This window comes from Leucopleurus acutus (assembly GCF_964270905.1).
Source record: "Leucopleurus acutus genome assembly, chromosome: 13".
NCBI lineage: Eukaryota > Metazoa > Chordata > Mammalia > Artiodactyla > Delphinidae > Leucopleurus > Leucopleurus acutus.
The window spans coordinates 73,801,510-73,827,451 of NC_139155.1; the positions used below are offsets into that span (position 1 = coordinate 73,801,510).

General features: G+C 44.6%; 3 protein-coding genes and 1 pseudogene across 5 annotated transcripts; 1 reads left to right on the forward strand and 3 right to left on the reverse strand.

Annotated features, from left to right (window-relative positions):
• Positions 1–43: 43 nt before the first annotated feature.
• Positions 44–11,749, reverse strand: GATC (glutamyl-tRNA amidotransferase subunit C). 2 transcript variants are annotated; one of them, XM_082853502.1, is made up of 4 exons: positions 11,600–11,747; positions 11,332–11,504; positions 4,198–4,301; positions 44–737 (listed from the first exon to the last, which is right to left on the reverse strand). In XM_082853502.1, the coding sequence occupies exons 1-4, from the start codon at positions 11,678–11,680 to the stop codon at positions 685–687; spliced, it is 411 nt and encodes a 136-aa protein (XP_082709628.1). In that variant the 5' UTR covers positions 11,681–11,747; the 3' UTR covers positions 44–684. The 2 variants fall into 2 exon arrangements, with proteins under 2 accessions (XP_082709628.1, XP_082709627.1); XM_082853501.1 differs by lacking the exon at positions 44–737 and having other exon boundaries at positions 4,011–4,301; positions 11,600–11,749.
• On the reverse strand, positions 2,274–3,756 carry LOC309970837 (heterogeneous nuclear ribonucleoprotein A1-like; annotated as a pseudogene). The gene has a single exon. The product of its transcript is annotated as a heterogeneous nuclear ribonucleoprotein A1-like (transcript).
• Positions 11,744–14,635, forward strand: TRIAP1 (TP53 regulated inhibitor of apoptosis 1; the record flags this gene model as incomplete). Its single annotated transcript, XM_082853503.1, has 2 exons — positions 11,744–11,923; positions 12,881–14,635. The coding sequence occupies 2 exons, from the start codon at positions 11,744–11,746 to the stop codon at positions 12,962–12,964; spliced, it is 264 nt and encodes an 87-aa protein (XP_082709629.1). The 3' UTR covers positions 12,965–14,635.
• Positions 14,636–15,079: 444 nt separating this feature from the next.
• Positions 15,080–16,973, reverse strand: COX6A1 (cytochrome c oxidase subunit 6A1). The gene is made up of 3 exons (XM_082852969.1): positions 16,858–16,973; positions 16,570–16,712; positions 15,080–15,367 (listed from the first exon to the last, which is right to left on the reverse strand). The coding sequence occupies exons 1-3, from the start codon at positions 16,955–16,957 to the stop codon at positions 15,284–15,286; spliced, it is 327 nt and encodes a 108-aa protein (XP_082709095.1). The 5' UTR covers positions 16,958–16,973; the 3' UTR covers positions 15,080–15,283.
• Between the last annotated feature and the right edge of the window lie 8,969 nt (positions 16,974–25,942).

A 25,942-nucleotide genomic window follows, 5' to 3' on the forward strand; every position in this document is an offset into this window, starting at 1 on the left:
GGGGGCCTACTTTGTCACAGGCCCAGGACTATTTTTTTTTTTTTTTAGACCACTTTATTGAAATACAGTTGACCTGTAAAAAGCTGTACATTTAATGTATACAACTCAGTGAGTTTGGGGTTAAGTATACACACATGAAATCACAACCATGAAGGCCATAAACATATCCATCACCTCCCAAAGCTGCCTCCTAACCTTAGCAGGAAGTCAGCCCTCTGCTTGGAGCAAAGTGGGTACCCAAGAACAAATTTAAGTGTGTTCAGTAAAGATAAAAGGCTGCTCAAGTCAATGGAAGCAGCAACTGAAAAGGACAACTCAGGTTGTCACATAGTGATCAGATGCAATGTCTAACAGTTACATAAATAGAAAAATTCACTTAAATGCAGTTTGGTAGACAGTCTTTTGGGGAGGGGATAAAATCTTCCATACAGAACAGCCTGTGAGTACACTTGATCCATTTCCTTGGAAACTGGCAATACCTTCTACTTCCGTTGGCATCAGGGACTATTTGCCTTATTTTGGCTAGATCTTTCCCAGTTCTGTCTTCAAAAGAGTTAGTTACTAAGAGATACTTAACCATCACTTTTCTCAGGTGACTGAAGGAAGTGGGAACATTAGTGTTCGTAACAAAATAGTCATTGCACTTCCACGTTTTTAGAGGGCACCCCTTCCCAGAATAGCTACTCAGCAGTGTGAGAAGGGCTCTTTTTCATCCAGCTTTGGCCAAGAGATATTACCTGTTTGAAAACAATAACAAAAAGGAATGTTATAGTTGAGCCTGCTTTCCAACTGGCTCTACACTGAGCTAACTGGTTTGTCATGAAAAATAAGCAGTGGAAATAAGTGTAGCTATTACACTTTTTCTAACTATGAGTATCTGAAAGAACCAGTTATAAGTGAAGCGTAATCAATGCACACTTTTCAGTAAGCAGCAGAGACAGGTTAATTAGACATTTATATGCATATGGGAGAGGACGGAGAGACTATGACTGTGAACTCAGTTTTTCCCAAGAAGCAAAGTCTGACGCATGGTTCTATTTGAGAAACAGCATATGTGATCAATGGATGTGTCTGCTGAAACAGCAACAACTATCAGACACTGAGATTGAGAGATTATAAAATCTTATTTCTCTCCACAGTTAACTGAGGTGGTTCAGTTAATCAGAGGCATGAGCTCAAAATTTTTTTTTTTTTTTTTGCGGTACGCGGGCCTCTCACTGTTGCGGCCTCTCCCGCTGCGGAGCACAGGCTCCGGACGCGCAGGCTCAGCGGCCATGGCTCACGGGCCCAGCCGCTCTGCGGCATGCGGGATCTTCCTGGACCGGGGCACGAACCCGTGTCCCCTGCATCGGCAGGCGGACTCTGAACCACTGCACCACCAGGGAAGTCCGAGCTCAAAATTTTTTTAGCTTTCCTTCCCATCCTTGCTTCAACCAGAGCTTTTCTTTAATTGGTTGGTCTTGATCAAAGAGGTATTCCCTGAGCCAGAGGACTGATGTTTGTCTCTGGAGGCTGCTCACGATGGTTCTCCACTGAGGGACATCTCCTGAACTTGAAGCTGGCACTTGGAAAGCCATCTACCTGGAGTGCTTAGGCTAGTCCCATTCCCCAATGTCCAGAGGGGTGCAGCAGCTCTGAGGGCTCACCTATCTGCAGTTCAGCTACCCAAGGTTCTGGGTTTTATTATTGGCCCAGAGTTTTAAAATAGTTACAGTGAGGTTTAAAGATGCAAATCTCCACACTAGGGGTTGCAGATTGATCACAGGATGCACCTGGCTTGCAGCAGGTATGTTTTATTTTCATGGTATTTTTTTAAATCTTGAATTAACACTTAAAATTTGGGAAATAGCACACAAAATGCCAGATGTCCACGTTCTCTGGGAAAATGGGCTCCCATTCCTGCCTGGCACTGAATGAGAAGCAGCGCATGCCAGCTGCCCCTTTAGGCATAGCTTGAGCTCCAGATTTGCCACTCTACACATCTCTCCCTGCCTCGGTCCTGTTTTTGTTTTGCTCATTCCTGTTAACACCTGGCCCCTAGAGGTGAATGTGACCCCTGGAATCTACTGCCACCTTAGTGTCACCACCTGTATATACTTTGTTTTTTGTTGTTATTAATACATGTATTATTTTTTTTTCAAGAGGGTATTAAATTGTTTATTACACATGATAATGGATGATACACAAGCTTCACTCCCATCTATATCTGGTACCATAATCCAATTTAGATATATTGCATAGGGTGTGCCAACAATCATATATTAATAAAAAGCTCCATGACTTGGCTTGGGTGACCCTTTTCATGGTGAACTCCAGGTCACAACACAGTAACTGTCAGTTCAACTACACCAAGGTTTCGGAAGACAGTAGCTTCTCCACCAAAGCAGATTGTAAATAAATTTTGAATGGAACCTGGCATCACCCTGAAGGAATACTAACTTCACACTGTTGGGGTAGTTTACCAAAATGGCTTCAGGGTAGACTAACTTTATACAGCACATTTAAAAAAACACATTTATTCAGCATCATGATCAGACTATTACATTTAGCAATCAACAGCATGGGTGCAAAAAAAAAAAATCTACATTAAAACCCTTTGTTGGAATGCTTTACACTTTCCACAGAACAGAAACTAAAATAACCTGTTATGCAATTAGTCACAAATACAGTCCTCGAGTTTTTTTTGCCCATACACGTGAGTATTGTCTAAAACATGTCTTATCTGTAGCAGCGAGGCCCTGCCACCACTGTGCTTGGCTGAGCTCACAAATCTGTTGTAACCTGTAGCTTCCCTGTCACTTCTCTGGCTCTCCTCTCCTGCTAAGCTTTGTTTCCTGGCAGTAATCAAAACCTTCTGCCACTGCCATAGCTACTGCTGCTGCTGGAACCACCATAGTCACCTTGGTTTCGGGGTTTGGCAAAGTATTGGCCTCCACCACCATAGGGGCCAGAACTTCTGCCTCCAAAGTTTCCTCCTTTCATGGGTCCAAAATTTGAAGATTGATTGTTGTAACTGCCAAAATCATTGTCGCTTCCACCACCTCCAAAATCGCTTCCATCATTACCAAATCCATCATAGCCATCCCCACTGCCACCATATCCACCACCACCGCGGCTGCCACCAAAGCCACCTTGACCACTGAAGTTTCCTCCACGACCAAAGTTGTCATTCCCACCAAAACCACCTCCATGACCACCACCAAAGTTTCCAGAACCACTTCGACCTCTTTGGCTGGATGAGGCACTAGCCATCTCTCGCTTAGATAGGGCTTTCCTTACTTCACAGTTTTGGCCATTCACAGTGTGGTATTTCTGAATGACAATCTTGTCTACAGAGTCATGATCATCAAAGGTTACGAAAGCAAAGCTTCTCTTTTGCCACTGCCTCAATCAGTCATGATTTCAATCACTTCAATTTTCCCATACTGTTCAAAATAGTCTCTTAGATGTTCTTCAGTGTCTTCTTTAATGCCACCAACAAAAATCTTTTTCACAGTTAAGTGGGCACCAGGTCTTTGAGAATCTTCTCTTGAGACGGCCCTCTTTGGTTCCACAACTCTTCCATCCACCTTGTGTGGCCTTGCATTCATGGCCACATCCACCTCCTCCACAGCGGCATATGTGACAAACCTGAAGCCTCTGGAGCGTGTGGTGTTTGGATCCCTCATTACCACACAATCTGTGAGCGTTCCCCACTGCTCAAAATGGCTCCTCAGACTCTCATCGGTTGTTTCAAAGCTCAAACCTCCGATGAAGAGCTTCCGCAGCTGTTCGGGCTCTTTGGGTGACTCTGACTTAGACGTGGTGGGGGAGACGTCAACGATGCTTACTCGGCGGCGTCCACAAGCAGAAGGGAGTAATCTCCATGTGTTTTTTTAATTTCCAGTTTTATTGAGATAATTGACATACATTGTATAAGTTTAAGGTGTGTAACACAATGATTTGATACATGTGTATATTGCAAAATGATTACCATGATAAGATTAGTTAACATCCTAGAGTCACCATGCTGTACATTATATCCCTAGGACTTATTTAACTTATAACTGGAAGTTTTTACCTTTTGACTTCCTTCACCCTTTTGCCACTTTATACTTGTCAAAGTGCTTTCACATAGCAAATCTGGGCCTCACAGTTCCTACTGCATTCTTAGTTTAGTGTGGGACAGTCTGTTAAGCCATTTTGGGCAACACATACCTGGGGGAGCCACAAAATACTCCTCCACAACGCGATGGGAGTTTTGTAGTAGTTCTTCAGCACAGTTGCCTTCTACCACATTGTCGGATCTCAAGTACAGACATCTACAAAACCAGAAGTTTAAGGTTACCTTCTCAGAACATGGCTTCTAGGGCATGGGTGGAGAGGGTCAAGTACGGGAGAACAAGGGAGCAGCATATTCTTGAGTTATAGTCACTGCTCAAAGATAGAGGAGTTGTACTCAACAGCAGACCAAATAACAGCCTACCATTTATAGATTCTCCCAAGAACCCTGTGAGGTAAGTGGTAATTATTCCTCAGGATTGATATGTTTAATATTTTTTATGATTACTATAGGTAAGTTGCTTTTGGCAGAGATAGGTAAGAAGGCAATTACAGTACAATATATTAAATCTAACAGGTAAGCAATGCTCGCCAAGGGACTAGATAGGGGGACCTAACCCAGCCTGGGTGAGGGACAGGTCCTCAGAACAGGTGATGTCACTCCTTAACCATGATCAAGGAACAGCTGGGTTAGGACTTCCCCGCTGGTCCAGTGGTTAAGGCTCCGCGCTGCCAATGCAGGGGGCCCAGGTTCAATCCCTGGTCAGGGAACTAGCTCCCACATGCCACAACTAAGAGCCTGCATGCCGGGCTTCCCTGGTGGCACAGCGGTTAAGAATCCGCCTGCTAATGCAGGGGACACGGGTTCGAGCCCTGGTCGGGGAAGATCCCACGTGCCGCACAGCAACTAAGCTGTGTGCCATAATACTGAGCGTGTGCTCCGCAACAAGACAAGCCACTGCAATGAGAAGCTCACGCACCACAATGAAGAGTAGCTCCTCAGTGCAACTAGAGAAAGCCCACGCGCAGCAACAAAGACCAACGCAGAAAAAATAAATAAGTTAATTAAAAAAAAAGAAGAGCCCCCATGCCACAACTAAAGATCCTGCACACAGCAATGAAGATCCCATGTAAGACCCGGCATAGCCAAATAAATAAATATTTTAAAAATATGTATACACTTTAGGGCTTCCCTGCTGGCGCAGTGGTTGGGAATCTGCCTGCCAATGCAGGGGACACAGGTTCGAGCCCCGGTCTGGGAAGATCCCACATGCCGTGGAGCAACTAGGCCCGTGAGCCACAACTACTGAGCCTGCGCGTCTGGAGCCTGTGCTCTGCAACGAGAGGCCGCGATAGTGAGAGGCCCGCGCACCGCGATGAAGAGTGGCCCCCGCTTGCCGCAATAGAGAAAGCCCTCGCACAGAAACGAAGACCCAACACAGCCAAAAATAAATAATAATTTTAAAAAATATACGTATACACTTAGAAAAAAAGAAACAGCTGGATTGGGGGGAGTGATGGGAAATGAGCAAGGTGCAGAAACTTGCTCAAGATTGGTTATAAATAACTTAAGCTGCTAAGTGACAGGACTGGGATCCGAGCCCGGTTCTGGTACCCCTAAGATGAGTGCTTTTTTCATCGCAACCACCTTTGTGGATGTAAAAGTACCTGCCCTTGCAAGATGTACCACGAACATAGCTCAAGAATCTCACACTGTTTTCGGGGCTTAGTAGTTTCATTAAACTATCCAGATGGCAAACTAGTGAAACCAAACAGGAGTTGAACACATCTGTGGGGCTTCACTACTGTTTTAAGGTTTAAAAGTGCATGACAAGAGGTTTGAGTTGGCTTCCAGATACCTGGGCTGAAAAATAAGCAGTCTGCTCAATCACTAAGAGGGTAGCAGCCAAGCTCTTTCTGCTCTGAGCCAGACATAGACTGCAGGCTAAACCTAATGGGACAATGGCGCAAGGGTGTGACATGAACATCTGGGTAAAGGCTGCATAGAAGGCCAAGTTGTAATGGTAAGATTCTTTTAGGAAAGGATTGGTTCTTCTATTTCTTTGGGGCACCCAGCCCCGGGCAAGACACGATAAACACTTATTCATGGTGCAAAGAGTGGAAAGCTGGACTCTATTCCAGGACTGGCACCGTCTTAATGCGTCACCTTGAACAAGTATGATCTTTCTAAGACTTTAAGCTTCTTGCCAAAAAAAGTGAAGGTCACACTAGATTTTTTTTTTTTTTTTTACCATACAAGGATTATGCACTCATACTCATTCAAGGAAACTTGGAGAACAAAAATAAAAGTAATCTGCAAAGGTGACCATTGGACTTTCTGGGGTTTATATTTCTGTTGGGCAATATAACAAAATGGCTAAGAGACTGGGCTCCTGAATCACTGCAGAATTCAAACCCCAGAGCTGCACGTGGCCTGTATGCAAGTTACTTATCCTTTCCATGTATCAGTTTCCTTGTTTGTAAAATGCTTCAGAGAATTGCTGGGACAATTAAATGAAATGATGTTTAAAAAAGGTCTGGTAATGCTGGGCTTGCATTCTTAGGGCAACAGAAGGTGGGCGCTGAATAGCACCTGCTCTTTTTTCAAAAAGAGTTTGTACACCCCGGGGTACACCTCAGTCCCCACTACTCATTCAGAGAATACCTATGCACTTAACCTGCTATAATCACTCACAACCCTCCCAGTCCATAGGGACTGGAGGCTGATAATTGTTCCTGGGCGTTTGGAGATTTTGAAAAAAAAGACTATACTACTGCCAAGAGGTGGTTAAAAGCTACTGCTTCCCAACAGTAGGTAGCAATTGATTTGTTCACTCATTTGGTAATTGGGTTTCCTATTAAGTGACATTTCCAGAAAGACAAAATTCACCTCTTTAAATATCACACATTTCCACCTAATTATTATTTAAGATGGAGTTGTTTGTAGAATAAATCCACACCTCCCTATTTTCTTAAACACAGGCTACTGAACACAGGGTCTCTGAGGGTGGCACACCAAGCAGACCCCTCACTTGGCAAGTTGCTTAACTTTTCTTGACCTTGGAATCATGCATAAAACACCAAACAAGACCAGATGAGCTCTTTAAGTGCCTATCAATTATAACTGACTGAATGTCTACCTCACCTCATCTTTCTCAGTCAGGGTTCTATTATAAGAGCATTTAGTCCAGATACGTAGGACAACTTCTATGCATCTGGGCTACTTGTTAGTTATGTACCATCCTTGGGAGACTTGAAAAAAGAGTCCATTGATCTTTCTGTGTCCTCAATCAGATGAAAGACCCCGGTTGAGAAAACTTTTGACTGTGAATTAGAAATCCCTGCCCTCTAAAGCTCACAGACAAGGCACTTAAACCAGTAATTGAGGGAAATGCATTTAATTTCATGGAAAGCACTATGGCAGCATGGCAGAAGAAGTGCCTCTGTTGGCCCTTGGGCTGACCAACGGAACAGTTCTGCTGTTGTATTAGTTTCTTTCTGCCTCTTCCCTGCTATCAGGCTGCCAGGAGTTGTTTCTCTGGGCACCACTCTACTTCCATCTACAAGCCTTTTAATTTATTTCTAGTTTCATGCGGACTGAAATGAGAGCTAATCGATTTGGCAAATAAGGCTCTGAGGGACGTCCTAAGCATTAAAGTTATTTGGCTGCAGTCAGAGATGTCACCTGAGTCAGTCTCTGGATCTGAGATGAAAAAGGATAAAGTTTCTAGGGGCTGACTTTATTATTGATTGATTGATTGATTTTTTTTGGCTGCGCCACGAGGCTGGTGGGATCTTAGTTCCCCAACCAGGGATTGAACCCGGGCCCCAGCAGTGAAAGCACCGAGTCCTAACCACAGGACTGCCAGGGAATTCCTGGGGCTGACTTTAGAGGGCATATCTAGGGCAGTATTTGAGAGAAGCTCTGAGTTCCAAGTCCTGGATTCTCCTCGTAATACCTGTGAAACTTTGGCGCAGGTTACATAACCTTTCTGAGCCTTGGTTTCTTCATCTATGAAAGAGATACTAGTATTTGCCTTTCGGGATTATATGTGATTACTGAGATATAACGCATATAAAATCTTAGTGCCTGGTACATAAGCATGCTAATGCTTTTTAGCTCAAAACAAATGATAGGTTATTAATGGGCCAAGAGATTTCCGTTAGCCAGTAGGACCTTTACAGCTAGTGTGGCTATCACCTAAAACCATTTAACACTTGTCTTCACTTAACTGGGTTCCATTTCAAATGTCAGTGAAGGCAGTACATTCAAAACATGAAAATCCTACAAATGTCACATCTAAAATGGAATCATTACCCCAAACTGGTTTCCTAATTTATGGCAAGATTGCAAATCACTGAATACTAAGTCACTATTCCAGTTACCAGAACCAAATCCCTCTTCATCTTTTCCACAAACTCTTCCCTGAATAATAGTTGCATTTCTTTATAGTTACCCTCTAGATGCCTTGGGAAATTCTGACTGCTCTTTGCACTCTATTCCCACCTTTCCCATAGATAATAAAGAACATTCAACAAACATTTACTGAGTGTCTGCTCAGTGCTAGATGAAGATGAGCAATAACAGACATGCTTCCTGTGAGGTGGACAAGCAGTAGGAGAGGGGCAGAGAATCAAATATCAATTAAATACATGTACAAATACATGTAAAATTACAGCTCTTTTGAATACCATGAGAGCCACAGGTCCTGAAAGAGAACCTGACTCAATACAGAAGAATGAAAACTTCCTTGAGGAAGTGGCAGTTGAAATCTGAAGAAAGGAAATTAAGTAGGCAAAAAAAAAAAAAAAAAAAAGGAATGTGGGGACTTCCCTGGCAGTCCAGTGGTTAAGATCCCATGCTTCCACTGCAGGGAATACGCGTTTGATTCCTAGTCAGGAAACTAAGATCCTGTATGCCGCACAGTGAGGCCAAAAAAAAAAAAAAAAAAAGGAATGCATGGGCTGAGATGGGGGTAAAGGCAAGAGCCCAGAATTCTAACAAGGGGAAAGAATGGAGAGCTCTGGGAAAGCAATGTCTTGAAGAAGTGGGCAGAAGCTTGGTTAAATGATGCCCCACAGGCTATGGTGAAGCTTTCCTTTTTATCCTAAAGAGCACTAGGAAGCCACCTGAAGGGCTTGGGTAGGAGAATGACATCAGATTTCTGTTTTGAAACACTGTAACTTTGGGCAAATTGGTTAACCTCCCTAGACCTAAGCATCAAGATTACAAAATAGAGGATTTGAAGAAATCAAAGACTGGAGTGAGGGCTTCCCTGGTGGCGCAGTGCTTGAGCGTCCACCTGCCGATGCAGGGGACACGGGTTCGTGCCCCAGTCTGGGAAGATCCCACATGCTGCGGTGCGGCTGGGCCCGTGAGCCATGGCTGCTGAGCCTGTGAGTCAGGAGCCTGTGCTCCGCAACGGGAGAGGCCACAACAGAGGCCCGCGTATCGCAAAAAAAAAAAAAAAAAAAAAAAAAAAAGACTGGAGTGAGACCACGAGGCTAGCAAGCACTTTACATGAAGGTTATGGTTACAGATAAGTGTGGCTCTCCCTACCGGCATTGACTAATGGCAGCTTTCTTTCTCCCACCTGTACCAGGAGTTTATTTTTAAAAATTCCACCAGAAAAAGGCTAGGACAGAGTTGTAGACTGCCCATATCTTTATAGGCTACATACCCATCCTTTCTAAGAAGCTGCAGTCCCAAACAGCAAACAAGTCTGCTTTTCAAAAAAGATCATTTTCTTTTAAAATGTATTAAGATTTGGCAAAAATTGGTAGAGGTGGGTAGAGGCTGCACCCTTTTAGTATTCATAAGCTGCTTTGTCAAAGACCCACCCCTCCCTGTTTCATTACACTACTTCACTACTTGGGTTATTACTCTGCCCCCTTAGGCATTTGTGTTTTGGGCCCTAGGTGTAAAATGAAAAGTTAAAACTTCCCTCTAGGCTTCCCTGGTGGCGCAGTGGTTAAGAATCCGCCTGCCAATGCAGGGGACACAGGTTTGAGCCCTGGCCCAGGAAGGTCCCACATGCCACGGAGCAACTAAGCCCATGTGCCACAACTACTGAGCCCGCGTGCCACAACTACTGAAGCCCACGCGCCTACAGCCTGTGCTCTGCAACAAGAGAAGCCACGACAATAAGCCACGCAGCGCAACGAAGAGTAGCCCCCGCTTGCCACAACTAGAGAAAGCCAGCACGCAGCAAGGAAGACCCAACACAGCCAAAAAACAAACAAACAAAAAAACTTCCCTCTGCATTCCCATCTTCTTTAACACTAACCATCGTTAATAGTTTCTTGCATGCCCTTTCAGGGAACAAAACAAAACTTAATGCATACACCAAAGTATATAAAATAGATTACACATAAAGTATCGATAATACCATACACGATGTCATGAACTTTGCCTTTTTTATTAAGTATATCTTGGAGACCTTTCCATATCAGCATATAGTTATTTCATTATTTTTAACTGCCAAATATTCCAGTGTACTATGATGATGTATTTAGCCATGAAGGACACTTAGAATGTTTCTGGGGTCTGTTTCTTTTCTGTTGTTTTGTATTATAAACAGATTTGCATACCCTGGGTGCTTGTGAACACATCTTGATGCACTTTCACAGATATTTCCATAGGGAACCACGAAGTCAGAAAATATGTACATTTTAAATTTTTGAGACAGGAATTCAGCAGCAAGGAAATCAGACATGAGCTCACATTCTATTAACAAGAAACATTACAAATCAACAAAAACAAGATCATCAAGAAAAATATTAGAAGAAAACCCTGGGACTTCCCTGGTGGTCCAGTGGTTAAGACTCCGCGCTTCCACTGAAGGGATCGCGGGTTCGATCCCTGGTCTGGGAACTACGATCCCGCATGCCGCACGGCCAAAAAAAGAAAACCAGACAGGATAAGGAGTTAATGCAAAGATCCTAGAGGAGCAACGAATCTGGCGTGTTGGAGAAACGGTAAAGAAGCCAATGTGGTTGGAATGATAAAAGCAGTACTTCGGTGTGGTAGGGAGGGACTCTAGGAAGTTGGGCCTCGAAAGTGAAGCTTAGCAGTTCGGATTTTGTTCCTAGTTACACTGGGAGCCATCGAGGATTCTACAAGGGAGGGACAGGATCCATAATGAACAAGGGAAAGAGTGAAAGCACCCGCGGGGTGACCGTGGGCAAGTTCTCGCATCTCGCTTCTGTGAAATGAAACACTAATCTTCATCTTAACTGGGAGCGAAGGCGCCGCAGGCAAGGCTTGGAGGGCCGTAGTCGCGAGCTTACCTGTCCTCCAGAACTGACTCCATGGGCTCCACCCCGTCCGTGTCCACGGCGCGAAGCCGGTCGGCGAAGGCGATGGCTTTCTCCAGCCGTGCCACGGCCTCTTGGCTGCCGAAGTCCACAAGCGCTAGCCGCTCCAAGTGCTCGATCAGCTCGGCCGTGACCCGGCGGCTTCCCTGGGGGAGGATGAGGCGGAGGGCTTGGGTCACAGGTGGGGCCTGCTCCGCCTCCCGCCCCGCTTCGGCACCCGCCTAGACGCCCCGGCCTCTACCTGAGGATCGGCCTTGGAGGGGAAGCCCCGGCGCCCGCCCGCCGACGCTCGAAGGCCCAGCCACACTGCCCGCGTCCACATTTCTCTCCTTCTCGGCCCCCGTAGTGCGTCCTCTCGTAAAGCCTAGCGACGCGCTTAAAAGTGATGACATCCGAGAGCGCCGCCACCGCCGACGCCATGAACAGTGTAGGGGAGGCTTGCACCGACATGAAGCGTGAGTACGACCAGTGCTTCAATCGCTGGTTTGCCGAGAAATTCCTCAAGGGGGACTGCTCCGGGGACCCGTGCACCGACCTCTTCAAGCGCTACCAGCAGTGTGTTCAGGTGAGCTGAGGCCCGGGTCCTCTCGCCTCTACCCCAGGCACCGGCTTCTCTCTACGGTGTCCCTGGCCTCACGCATCGTATCTTGAGGGCGTTGGGACTGGCAGGGTGAAGAAAAGCCTCGATGAGACCAGTGACAGTAGTTCTCTCCCCTACCGTCACCAAGGCTGCCTGGTATCTCTCCGAATGACAAAGTTAAATATTTTTGCAGCACTTTACTTTTTACGGAGCCCAGTAACATTCTTTGGTTCATTTGGTGCTCAACCTGAACTTGCAAAGTGGGTATAGTTATTCGTATTTTATGCATGGAACACTCACGCCCAGAAATAGGAAGTGATTAGTCGAAGTTCACTAGAATCAAGTTTCCTTGGATTTTGCGGTGGTGCACTTTTCCAATATTGCTGAGGGATAAGGAGGGGTGTTAGCCTCTCTGGCCTGTTAGACATTATGGAGGATCTCCTTTTGTTATATTCCCTTCATTGGCCTATTTTATTCTCTCTTGACTAGCCAGAACATCTTCATTCCAGCCCAGTGAATGTGAAACTGATCTGAATCGTAATAGTAACAGCCCTGGGCAAGGCACTCCCAATTAGTTAACTTAAAAAACATCCTCAGTAATTCCAGGTGGAGCTGCTGTCTTTACCCTATATAGATAGGAAAGTTAGGCTTGATCAAAGTTACATAGCCAGTAAGTCCTGGGACTGATTTGAACTTGTGTCTGTCACAATAGAGTGGTGATACTGTTTAAATTCCACTTCTGAATTTTGATGTTAACTCTTTCCAATCTCTCTGGTTTTACAGTTAATTTCTTTGTAATCTTACTTATGTTAAAAAGCATGGGGTTTGAATCATGTTTGGTAGTCCTTATGGTCCAGTCGGATTTACTTTTGTACCATCATATTTATAAAGTTTGGTCCTCAGGCTCCATGTGGACCTTTATCATGTGTTTTCTTCCATCAGAAAGCAATAAAGGAGAAGGAGATTCCTATTGAAGGACTGGAGTTCATGGGCCACGGCAAAGAAAAGCCTGAAAGCTCTTCTTGACCTTGACAGTCACCTTGAAAATGGACTCCTCAAATCAGGAAACTGAGGACTCTGGATCGTGCCAGTTAAAGCTGTGAAGATAGCATTGATTTGATGAATGTAGGAGAGAGGAGTTTCCTGTCCTCCTTGATATTTTTTTCTCATTTGTAAAAGATGATGAAAAAAATCACTCTTTGCTTTGAAATTTCTGGCTTTGGCATCAGCAGGAACTCAATGTGCTAAATAATGGGATTATGGTTGCAATACTTGGTCTGGGATCGGTTTTAAATGTATCTTGTATGTAAATGCTGATAAGGTTGTCAGGATGACCAAGGTTGCCTGAGTAATGCTTCGAAGGGCATTACTTGTACACTGTACTGGGGTTACTGTTCATGGAAGCAACTGGTTAGGATCTCTTTTCTCTCACGGAGATAATGCTTTGGAAAGGATTCCCAGCACAACAGTTTTGATCAATGCTTGGGAGCAGTTTTATTTTTATATAGTAACTTAACTGTTAAGATTGCTGATGGACTGGGTTAGCCAAGAGGAAGACAGCTTTTAACAGTTCCCTACCTTAAGAAGTGGTGTCAGATCTCATAAGAGGTGAAAGCTTCAAGAACACTGTGAACACCATCTCAGAGTTCATGGTGTAGTTCAGCAATTAAGATCCTTGGAGTGGCTATGCAGGAGGATCCTAAATTGCAAAGATTTGCTGTTGCCAGCTTTCAACTTAAGTAAATGAATTAAGTCAATCTGTGTATCATAAAAGTGCCAAAATGCTGCATCTGGTTAAATGGGGAGAGAAAAGAGTTCACTTTATTTGCCTCCTTTACCCACCCTGCCCTGTAATGCCTGTAATCATGAAGATGGAACAAACTGTAACATTTAGTTTCTATCATTATTTGCCCCTGAAACTCAGTGCACTTTATGGAACTACCACCCTGTAACCCCACACATCCCATATATACACTGGGGGGAGTTTTTTTATCATTTTAAAATGAAGATTTATCTAAACTAGGTAGTATCGTATAGCAAATGGAAACCACTGATTTCTAAAATTTCCACAGTAAGCTACACAGATATCTTAAAATGTTTATATAATGGCACCCCAAAAAATGTCAGGATCAGGTGAGCACTTACACACTTTAGAATATCATGTAGTCTCCACAATTGCATATCTTGAGTAATGTGGTTCAGTTTTTTTTATGTGCCCATATAGTATGAAACTTCATTTACAGAAGTCCTAGATCCTATTATCTCTTCTCCACTTTACCAATTAATAACTTCATATTTAATGTGACCAGTCCTTCATGTCATTGCAATACATTCTGCATTTATATTTTGACAGGTTAAGGTCCATTATACAAAAGATATCTGGAACCCAGTTGAGGGAGTCCAGGCAGCAAGCTGGAGTTAAGTATAACTGTCCTGAAATAAGCCTGCCCACAAGCCAGTAAAACCTTATAGGCTCTTGAATCTTACCACAAAACTGTCTGGTTGAGCCTTGAGAATAAAACAAATGTTATTATAATTGCTACTGAGGGAATAATTTTTTTCTGATTGTTCCTCATGCTATTTTGACTTTATCCTGCCCATAAAATGGCTCCCACTATCTCAACTACTTAAAAGGTTTTAAATTTTGAAGAGGAAATCTTAATTGCTCTTTAATGGTGATCTCTCCTAATTCCTATGGCTACAGGAAGGTTTTAATTCCAGAAACAAAGCCAGTTCTATATGCAGAAATGTGTCACACTGCCTTTATTTCTCCAAAAATTTCTGACCCTTCCAGCCTTCCAGCCTTAAGGGAGCTGAGAGATGACCCAAGATGAGAACTTGACATCTTTGGAGAAAATTATCTGACTACAGGGAGAATTCTTCAGCAAATGCTGGTGTCTTTGCCACCTGACAAAGTCTGCCAGGACCCAGTTTTGACCCTTAATTAGCTTGACTTGTGGTATCTGCTTTACCCACCCCAGGCACAAGAAACCAATGCCAGGCCTGTTACAAACATTGTTATTTGGAGGCCTGAATTGGACCTGAAACACGGTAAACAGCAGCCGCAGACCTTCACTGCAGAAATAGAAATAACATCAATGTTAATTTCTGAGGGAAAAACACCACCAAAGAATGCAACTCTCAGCTCATGACTAAATTATTTATTTAAGCCATCTCCTGCCATAAGCAAAGGGACGGAAGATCAGTATAATGGTCATCAAGTATAATGGTCATCACTGGATACAAGGTGAGCTTAAGGTCTTGAACACTTTTCTGGTCCATGTGTGCAGAGTAATGGTCCAAACCAGTGCTGTGGTCCCCACTGGGTAATGGCCCAGGTTCTCTTTATTCGTCTTCATAGCCAGTTGGAAGCGGATTCACGTGAGGGTTATGGAATAGGGTATGGTTACCATCTCCCCAGGGAAAGGGCTGTGGAGTGAAGAGGTCAATTAAGCAATTCCAGAAAATAGTTCAGAAACAACACTACCACGAACTGCCTAAAGTAGGGTGAGTAACAGATAATACATAAAAACAAAATGGAAATTAGTCCTTTAACTACTGGCATATTTCAGCCCTCCCATAATTTAAGGGAGCTCTTATAAATTCCAGGGGAGCCCGTAAAGTAGACAGTATGAAAAGCAAGCTCAAATTCGTTACTCAAAAGCCTCTCGCTGGTAACTGTACATCAGTGCTGTGTTTCTGAAAGTGCAATCCTCCCACCACCTGTATCAAAGTGGTAGAGGTGGGTATGGGGGCAGAGATGCTTACTTAAATGCAGATTTCTGGACCTGAAACAAATCTCTGGATTGGAAACTGCAACATACCCTCAGTTATTTTGCATGCTACTTTTGAAAAGCATTGCTCTAGGGCAGTGATTTCCAGCCCAGGATGATTCTGCCCCTGTGGGGACGTAAGCCAGTATATGGAGACATCTTGGGGAGAGAAGCGTATACTACTAGCATCTAGTGGTTAGAGGTCAAAGATGCTGCTAAACATCCTATAACTCACAGGACAGTCCCTCCTCACCCCAAAGAGAATTATCCAGCCCCAAATGTCAATAGTACTGAGATTAAGAAACCTTACTGCACGGCTTCTAATTCTATTGTACAAGGGTGGGAGTGGCGCTCAGACTCAAAAATTCTTTCTGGATCTAAGGATCCTGCTTAATTTTCCAGTCCTACCTGGGCTAAGTGAGGTAATAACTTTATAATATATCTGCATCAATAGCCAAAGGATGACATAGTTGGGATGATAACTAGCACAGAGGTGAACAGAAGCTGTCAATCTCTTCATTATGCAGCTAGTAGCTTCCAGATGCCCAGGTTTTAGAAAGGTGAACCGCCTTCCGACTTCGCCAGTATAAGGGAGTTTCCCAAATCTCCAGGTTTTGTACCACCGACAACTGTTTCAGAACAGTATCAGAAGGCAAAAGGTGGGATGACTCGGAGAAAGGAAAACTGAAGGGCACTTATTGTACGACCTTGAAGAAGAAAGTGAGATATGACCGGAGAAAATAAAATGAGAAAATTAAATGAGAAACTACACGCACGGCACCCACGCTTTTAGAGAATGAAGAACTTGGCATTTGGAATGAAAAGCGAAGAGATACTCGAACAGACTACAAGGGGTACCTTGGACCTGATGCGGAGATGGGGGTAGGCGACGAACTCGGGTCTCTCCTCCTCTCCGTGGCGCGACTTCAGGAACACGTTCAGCATGCTCACTCCCACCCCGGGGAGCGCCACTAAGTAAGTGAGGGACTTCCACATGCGAGCTGCAGAGGGGGCACGACGCTCAGGCCTGGCGGTAATACGCCCGGGTCTCCCCTCCCTCCCCCAAGGCCTCAAGCCAAGGTCACAGTCCCGCCGCTCTTCTCTCCAGTGGGGCCGAGGCCCGCCCTGCGCACCCAGTCCCAGTACCTGAGCCCTCCTCGCCGTGGGCGCCACTCGACATAGGCCGGCTCAGCAGCCGGGAACGACCTAGCAGCCCAGAAACCCTGGGTACAGCTGCCGCCGCCATCTTCGACCAGAACGGCCGCAGCACCGGAAGCGGAAACAGAAAAGTTGGCTGTGGGGGCGGTGCCAGAACCTCAAAAGGAAGTTCCTATTGGGCGGTGCCTTTTAACCCGAGGAGCCTGCGCACTGTCCTCCCGGCCCGCAGAATCCTAGCCTGAAAGCTCGGAGCCGCAGAGCTAGAGGGAGCATGCGCTCCGCACTCCTGCGTGCACTCCCTGCTCCCTAAGGTCAGCACCCTGCTGAGGTTAAGCGCAAAAGAAAGGTTTGTGGAGGACACCCTGGCATCCGGGGTCGCTCCCTTCGTTGAAGTCCGTAGACAGCAACAGGAGGTTCCGAGCACAAACCACTCTATCTAAAATGCCATTTCCCCTCCTCCCTATCCTTTGACTCTGCGCTATTTTTTTCATGGCACCAGGACATAATAATAATTGTCATCATCATTATTACAATATTTTGTCGGTATCACAGAGTTTATGTTCTATCAGGGGAGTCAAAAGATTTTGCCACTGCAGCATCCCCAGACTCTGGAATCGTACCTGGCAAGTAACAGGTGCTCTACACAAATTTGTTGAATGAATGAATATCAACGGGAAACAATTGACATCTGTTATATTTTATCTCTAATTCTTTCCCACCCCTCCTGTCATTTTTCTTCCTTCTACTCATCTAAAAACAGTTTTAAAAATAAAAGTTAAAAAATAGATACATAAGATAAAATGAAAGTAAACTTTTTGACTATAGGTTCCTTTAAGGATATAATGAAAGCTATGAATCCTTCCCTCACAAAAAATGCAGCTGCTCCTAAGCACACACAGTTTAAGTACACAATGTTGGGGGAAGAAGGTACTATAAAGTACATCCGGACACCCCCTAAGAGTCCTGTGCCCCAGGTTAAGAACCTCTACTTAGAGGAATAAACAGGGACTCTGGCGTGGTAAGACTGGATTCACATTTTGTTTCCATCCCTCACAGCCTGTATGACCTTGAGCAAGTTAGATAAAACGAATGCTTTAAGGTTCTGCAGTTTCATGAAAACAAAAATTTAGGATCATATTACTAGAGCTTCACAATCTGATCTTTCTTTCTCTGAGTAGCCTGGGTTTTTGCATGTTATGGTGAAATTAGGATTGTCAAATCCCTAGGCATCCTTAAACACAGCCAGAGGGGCTGTGAAGCCCCACAGTGTAGCCATGGAAAGGGTCCAAGCTCAAGGATCAGGAAATCCTGGGTTCAAATCTGGTCTGCCCCCAACTGTTCCTCTTCTCTAAAATGGGAATGTAATATGCACTTATTCATCCCTTTATCTGACAAACAATAATTTAAGACACAGCCCCACCTGGGGAAGTTACTCACCCTCTATCCATAATAATGATGGTTCATTTAATAAATATTAACTACGGTGACTACTGTGTGCCAGGTGTACACAGTAGTATGCAAGAGCTATAAGATCTCTCTCATGCAATTTACAATTCAGTGTTAGAGACAGGATTAAGTGAAAAATGCCCAATGCCTGGGATATGTTAAAAATTCAACAAATGTTTATTTTCTCATAGGACTTTCATACATCTTGCAGGGTGGTAGTGCTAGGTAAAGATTCTGTCTGTCATATGCTTGGCCCACAGTACATTCTCAGGCATGATGCCTATGATGTTATTGCCAGGTATGCTCAGCATTTGCAAAGCTTTGGGTGACTGAGTTTAGACAGCCCAGGAAACCAAAATCATCAATACAACAAATAGTTGATATTTACTAAGCACTTATTTCATGCCCTCATCTATGCTAAACACTTTACATAAATTGTCTTCTCCACCTCAGTAAATGGGCACTCCATTCCTCAAGTTTAACACCTTGGAATCACCTTTGATATCTCTCTCTCTCTCTCTCTCTCTCTCTCTCTCTCTCTCTCACACACACACACACACACACACACACACACACACACACACACATTTTCTATCCAGAATCTGACAGCTACTTACCACCTACTGCTACCAATTTAATCAAAGGTGTTATCTCTCACCTGGGCAATTGCAACAGCTTCCTAACTGGTCTCCCTGCTACCTGGCCCTTCTACAGCCTATTCTTACGTGGCAGCCAGGGGAAAACCTGTCAGATCATCTTCTTCCTCTGCTCAAAATCCTCAGTGGTTCCCATCTCAGAGTAAATGCCAAAGTCCTGACAGTGGGCTGCCAGGTCCTACACACCTTGCCCCCAGCCACCTCTCTGACATCATGTAGTCTACCTGCTCCCTTGCCCACTTCACTCCAGCTACATTGGCCTTCTTGCCTTTCCTTGAACATGCCAGGCATGCCCCTGCCTCAGGACCTTTGCACATGCTCATATCTCTGCCTAGAAGAGTTCCCCCCCCCCACCCAGTAGCCGCATGAATTGCTTCCTTATTTCACTCAGGACTCTGCTTAGAAGCCATCTCTTATCAGAAAGGCCTTCCCAGACCACCCTGAAGTGAAATAGCTCCTCCCCGCCCTGACACTCTATCCTCCTTACTGCGCCTTATCTATCTTTGTGGCACTTGCCACCATCTGCTGTATTAAATATTTATTGGTTTATTGTCTGCCTTTCCTCACCACATACCATGGGGGCAGGGACTATATTTTGTTCACTGGTGTGACCACTTGGCACATGATAGGACCTCACTGAATATACATTAATCCCAACCATGATCCTGTGAGCTAGATACTATTCTCCCCATTTTTCAGATAAGGAAACTGAGACTCAAAGTTGTGAAGGAAATTGCCCAAGATCACAAAGCTTTAGGCAAGTTGTGGACTCAGGCAGTGTGGGACTCAAGCCAGTTCTTTTAACCTCAAAGCCATACAGACTTTGCTTTAGGTAGAATGACACCAACTCCGAGAGGTCACCCTGTCAAGCTCATGCTAATCTGATGCTCTGAATAAGGATTAGCAAGAAAAAAAAAAAGAGCTAATAATTTCTGACTTCAGTAGGTTTGGAAAGAAAAATATTTCAAGTCATGGGGCCCTTGAGAATGGATGGAACCATCAAATGTGTTTTCAAGGTGCTGAGCTGGCAGTTCCCAGCTTGTGCGTCCTCTCACAGTGAACCCTAGGGCATCTGGCTTCTCTGTGTAGGGAGTCTCCCCAAGGCCATGGCCAGCCAGGCCTGGATTTGACGTCATCTTCTCTGGCAGCTGGTGATGTTTACACTTATGTTGAAGCCACTAAGGTCTCTGGTGCTCTGTTTCCTTGAAACAGGGAGCTGGCAGGCAGGCACCTCAATATTGGGGCCAGCTGCTGATGCGGGGATTGGAGGGAGACTGGGGGAGGCTGCCTAGCCAAGGACAGGGCTTGCTTAGGGGAAAGCTTATCTGGGGCATTCTGCCTGCTACTTCTACTGTGGTTTCTCCCAGCTAAGAGTTCATCCAGTTCCTGGACCAATAAATATTTGTCTGCCAAGAGACTAATCCCAAGCCTCAATTAAGTGCTCAATTATCGTTCGTTATTATTTTTGCCATGATCAGGGGAGGGGTACAGGTTCTATGGAAGCAGAGCAGAGGGGTATGTGGCCTGCACTATGCAGAAGGCACTGAAGCTGTTTTCCAAGCACGCTAGAGGGGTGCTATGACCACCATTTCCATCATCTGAATAACTTGTCTGAGATGCTTAGCATCATCAATTCATTTAATTAGGGTCTCAACTGTGTCCTTGGACTGGGGCAACAGCAGCGACCTCATGGAACACCCAGTCTAGAGGGAGAGACTGACAAGTAAACAGTTACTACAACCAGTGTGATGAGTTCTACAATGGGGGGCAGTACAGCATGAACGTTGATATCAGGTTCAAGTCTCAGGTCAGCTACTTAGCTACATAATCATGGGCAAGTCAAGTGACCTCTTAGAGTCTCACTTGTGAATTGGAGTTATTACAAGGACTTAACAGGATAATAGTTATTAGCTAATATTTATTAAGCATTTACCATGTACTGGGCCCTTCACATGCATTAGTGTAGTCATTACAGCACTCCTATGGGACAGCTACTATTCTTATCCCCGTTTCACAGATGAGGAAACTGAGGCACGAAGAGAGGTGAAGTCATTTGCCTAAGTTTCACACCCTCTAAGTGATTGAGCTGGGATTCAAATCCAAGAAGTCTGGCCTCAAAGTTTGCACGTTTAATCACTCTGTGATACTGCTTCAATAACTCAAGTGACCAAGCAAAGGAAATTACAAACAAGACGAAAAGACAACCCTCAGAATGGGAGGAAATATTTGCAAATGAATCAACGGACAAAGGATTAATCTCCAAAATATATAAACAGCTCATGCAGCTCAATATTAAAAAAGAAACAACCCAATCAAAAAAGGGCAGAAGACCTAAATAGACACTTCTCCAAAGAGGACATACAGGTGGCCAAGGGACACATGAAAAGCTGCTCAACATCACTAATTATTAGAGAAATTCAAATCACCTCACACCAGTTAGAATGGGCATCATCAGAAAATCTACAAACAACAAATGCTGGAGAGGGTGTGGAGAAAAGGGAACCCTCTTGCACTGTTGGTGGGAATGCAAATTGATACAGCCACTATGGAGAACAGTATGGAGGTTCCTTAAAAAACTAAAGATAGAATTATCATATGACCCAGCAATCCCACGACTGGGCATATACCCGGAGAAAACCATAATTCAAAAAGACACATGCGGGGACTTCCCTGGTGGCGCAGTGGTTGAGAGTCCACCTGCCGATGCAGGGGACACGGGTTCGTGCCCCGGTCCAGGAAGATCCCACATGCCACGGAGCCCGTGAGCCATGGCCGCTGAGCCTGCGCGTCCGGAGCCTGTGATCCGCGACAGGAAAGGCCACAACAGTGAGAGGCCCGTGTACCGCAAAAAAAAAAAAAAAAAAAAAGACACATGCGGGAGATTGGGATTGACATATATACACTAATATGTATAAAATGGATAACTAATAAGAACCTGCTATATAAAAAAATAAAATTAAATTTAAAAAAAGACACTTGCACCCCAATGTTCATTGCAGCACCCCTTACAATAGCCAGGTCATGGAAGCAACCTAAATGCCCATCGACAGACGACTGGATAAAGAAGATGTGGTACATATATACAATGGAATATTACTCAGCCATAAAAAGGAAAGAAATTGGGTCATTTGTAGAGACGTGGTTGGATCTAGAGACTGTCATACAGAGTGAAGTAAGTCAGAAAAACAAATATCGTATGTTAATGCATATATGTGGAACCTAGAAAAATGGTACAGGTGAACCGGTTTGCAGGGCAGAAATAGAGACACAGATGTAGAGAACAAACATATGGACACCAAGGGGGGAAGTGGTGGGGGTGGGGGGATGAATTGGGAGATTGGGATTGACATGTATACACTGATGTGTATAAAATAGATAACTAATAAGAAACTGCTGTATAAAAAGATAAATTGAATAAAATTCAAAAAAGAAAACAAACTCAAGTGACTTTAGCACGGTGCCTGGCACAAAGTGAGTGCTCAATAATTTTTTGTTAACTATTATTATTGCCATGATTAGGGGAGGGGGAACAAGGTCTATGGAAGCAGAGCAGAAGGGCATTTGTCCTGGACTAGGGAAGGGCAGTCAGGGAACGCTTCTTGTAGGACGTGACATCTAAGTCATGCCACCATCCCCCCAATAAATATGAGTGAGTCAAGGACAAGTTTTGGTTGGAAGGGAGATGGGAGAGTTTTCCAGGCAGACATCACCACAGAGAAAAGATACGGGTACTGTATCCAGAATTCCAAATGATGCCTTAACGTTGGAGGTGTGGAGGGAGAGAAGGAGCAAGAACTTAGAGTCCTGCAGACATAGAGAATGGACTTGAGGACATGGGGAGGGGAAAGGGTAAGCTGGGACGAAGTGAGAGAGTGGCATGGACTTATATATACTACCAGATGTAAAATAGATAGCTAGTGGGAAGCAGCCGCGTAGCACAGGGAGATCAGCTCAGTGCTTTGTGACCACCTAGAGGGGTGGGATAGGGAGGGTGGGAGGAAGACGTAAGAGGGAAGAGATATGGGGATATATGTATGTGTATAGCTGATTCACTTTGTTACACAGCAGAGGCTAACACACCATTGTAAAGCAATTATACTCCAATGAAGGTGTTAAAAAATAAAAATAAAAAAAGAACTTAGAGCCCTACAGTCCTACAGGCTATGATGAGCTAGGATTTTATCCAAAGGGTACTAAGAAGACTTGCTTTTAAGCTAGGAGAGAGGTGATCAGCTTGCACCTGAGACTTTGTACAGGCTGGCCTCTCCTGTCTGGAAATGCCCTTCCCACCCTGTTGTGCATCTCTGTCTGCACGCACCCCACTCAGTTCTCACCTCCTACAGGCAGCCTTTCTTGGTTACACCGTGCCCCTGGCCTCTGGGACCCCAATAAGGTTTAAGTTCACTACACTGTGTTTGAAAACTATTCCTTCTCCTCATTTCCACTCTGAGCTCCAGGAGAGCTCCCTCACCCTTTTCTAAGATTCCTCTGAATTCCCATACAGCCTGGCACAGAGCAGTCATAACAAAATGTTAAGAACTCAGTTTCTCAGTCAAAGATGGATTTTTAAAAAATATTTATTTATTTGGTTGCACTAGGTCTTTAGTTGCAGCAGGTGGGCTCCTTAGTTGTGGCATTTGAACTCAGTTGAGTCATGCATGTAGGATCTAGTTCCCTGACAGGGATCAAACCGGGGCCCCCTGCATTGAGAGCACAGAGTCTTTATCACTGCACCACCAGGGAAGTCCCTCAAAGCTGGATTAAAATCCTGGCTCTGCTACTTTTGCTGGACAAATCACTTCACCTTTCTGTGCCTCAGTTTCTTCATCTGCAGAATGGGGAAAATCATAGTACATACCCACCTAATAAGATTGTTGGGAGGACTGAATGTGATGATATGTGTAAAAACACTTAGCATCTTGCTCAACAAATAGAAGCAATTTGTATTGTATTATTATTAATCATCTGCTGTTACATTAAGCTGAAAACAGTACCAGTGTATGGTCTGTGAAATATATGTCAATAAAGCTGTTAAACACAACAAAGCAGGCTACGAAATATGATGAAACGTATATTTCCATTTTGGTAAAGTGCATGGAAAAATGCTGTAAGGGTTATACTTACGTGTTAAGAGAAGTATGTCTGGGTTTTAATTTTCTTTTAAAAATTTCTACAATGAATATTTATTACTTGTGCTATAAAAACAAAGGCTTTCACCAAAAAGCAGACTGTGAAGTTGATACCAGAACTTGTGTTGTTGGTATTCTTCCCATTAGACTGTAAGCCCCATGAGGGCAGGGACCCCTTCTGCCTGGCGCAGGAAAGGCCCTGAGTAATTGACGGAAGGGTGACTGGATGAATGGGGGTTTCTCTGGTACCCTCACCTGCAGTACCGCACTCTCCCTGTGGGTGGCAGGCTCCGCATGTGTGGGCGCCGCCCACGAGTCTGGCCACAGATGAGTCGCGCCAGCGACCTTCAACGTGGCTGTCTTGAAGGAGTGAGAGAGGTGGAACGTGAGAGAGAGGTAGAGGGAGCTCGGGCTCAGGGACTCCTTATTAAGGCCTTGCATCTGAGACGTCTCCTGAATCTTCCCCGGATTGGAACAAGAAAACTTCACTTTCTAGAGAATGTCCCCTCACCCCACCTCACCCCACCCCACACTGGGGGGCAGAGAGGAGAGACTGAAAGGCTCCTGGGGACTGGGAGACAGAGGAGGAGAGAGAGAGTCCATCCTGAAAATCTTCATCTTCACAACTCATAACTCACAGGGTGCTGCTCTTGGCAGTTGACTAATTGCCCCTATCCAGTAGCTCTTTGATCTTAGAAGGGAGGTGTGCTAGCATCCCATTTTGCAGACGAAGGTCATTGTGGCTTAGAGAGGTAGCTCAGAGAGGCAGACCTCAGCTGAGTCTGATTCCAAATCCCTTCCCTTGACTCTGCCTCCTCCCCAACTCCCCCCGCCCCTCCCCCACCGTGTGTCAAGCTGAGACATCCTTGGAGGGGGTGTGTACCCATCTAAGTTACCATTATTAATTGTTAATACTAACAGCATTTGTTTAGCCTAGGCTTCCTGTGGTACTGGCACTCGACATATATTATTTCATTTAATCCTTCCAACAACACTTTGAAGTAAGAACTACTATTATCCCCATTTTACAGATGAGAAAACTGAGCCTCAGTGATGCAAATATTGACAAATTTGGAGACAAGTTTGACAGAGCCAGGATTCAAATGCATGCCTGTCTGACCCCAAAGTCTGCTTTTTACCAGTACATGTTTTTCCTTCATAATTATTTTAAGTATTAAAGTATCGAATACATACATCTATATGGTATAAGTTATAAAATAATAATAAAGAATAAAGAATGAAAAGCCTTCCCATCCCTGTTCTCCAACCACCCAGTTTTACTCCAAAGAAAGTTACTATACTAGAGATTTCTGATGATCCTTCTAGAGATATTCGGTACGTAGATGAACACCTGTTTTACTGCCTCTCACACACTGATCAGTGACTTTCTAAACTATAAGAAGGACCAGGTCCTCTTCTAGAACACGGTGTAATTTTTCTTCACTGACTCCTTGGATTGGCATGCAGGGCCTCCCAGGGGCACCTCCACCCACTTTATGCATCAGCCACATAGGTCTTCTCCAAGCTCCGCATCATGTTGCCACCTTCCCAGCCTCCTTGCCTCCAGCCTCCTTCCAACTGCTTCATTTATTGTGATCTCTTTCTCTTTGAGGCTCCCCAGCCAGAACCTATCCCCCCTCCCTCTCTGCCCCCAGAGGCCCTGTTAGCCCCTCTCTTTTAGCACATTTCACTGTACCATGTGTGATGGTGGTTGTCTCCATGGCTGACTCTCCTACTGGATCATTAATTTTAGGTGTCCCTTTTCATTGGGTAGGTGGCCTTATAATGACGCCACCATCCACACAGTCCCCAAGCTAACAAACTAGGAGTCGATCTTTCTCA